Source organism: Eimeria tenella, genomic scaffold (assembly GCF_000499545.2).
Source record: "Eimeria tenella Houghton genomic scaffold, Eth_scaff2938, whole genome shotgun sequence".
Classification (NCBI taxonomy): domain Eukaryota; phylum Apicomplexa; class Conoidasida; order Eucoccidiorida; family Eimeriidae; genus Eimeria; species Eimeria tenella.
The window spans coordinates 1,736-2,220 of record NW_013542814.1 but is presented as its reverse complement, the minus strand read 5'-3'; the positions used below and the strand labels follow the sequence as shown (position 1 = coordinate 2,220).

The 485-nt window shown below is 58.1% G+C and overlaps 1 protein-coding gene across 1 annotated transcript in view; it reads left to right on the top strand.

Annotated features, from left to right (window-relative positions):
- ETH_00035685 (uncharacterized protein) overlaps nt 1–485 on the top strand; it is a gene marked incomplete at both ends in the record, with an annotated part of 2,554 nt that overhangs the window by 551 nt on the left and 1,518 nt on the right. The window contains one exon of the mRNA XM_013375650.1: nt 74–403. Within this exon, the coding sequence (XP_013231104.1) occupies nt 74–403 (330 nt within the window). The remainder of the gene's footprint in view (nt 1–73; nt 404–485) is intronic.

Sequence of the window (485 nt, the reverse complement as noted above, 5' to 3'; positions counted from 1 at the left end):
CTGCTGCTGCTGCTGCTGCTGCTACTGCTGCTGCTGCTGCTGCTGCTACACCTCAGTCTGTGCAGCTGTGTAGGCGAACACGGCTGAGCTGCACCTTTGCTGCAAAGCCAGCTGAGGCAGCAACAGCAGCAACAGCAGCAGCAGCAGCAGCAGCAGCACCTACAGCAGCAGCAGCAGCAGGTGTTGAGGAGGCCTTTCAATACAGCTGCGGAATACCTCTGAACACTGCAGCTGTTGAGAACTGTTATTCTGCTGCTGCTGCTGCAGCAGCAGCAGCAGCAGCAGAAGGAACACCACAACTGCGTAGGATGCCATCCCCAGCAGAACCAGTTTCCAACGCCAGAGCAGCAGCAGCAGCAGCAGCAACAGAAGCAACAGCAGCAGCAGCAGCAGCAGCACAATTGTCCTGCTTGCCGCAGCAGCAAACACCCACGACTTTCTCCTGCAGCTCTCTGAGCACTTCCCCTTCAACGCGCCGCCTGTAC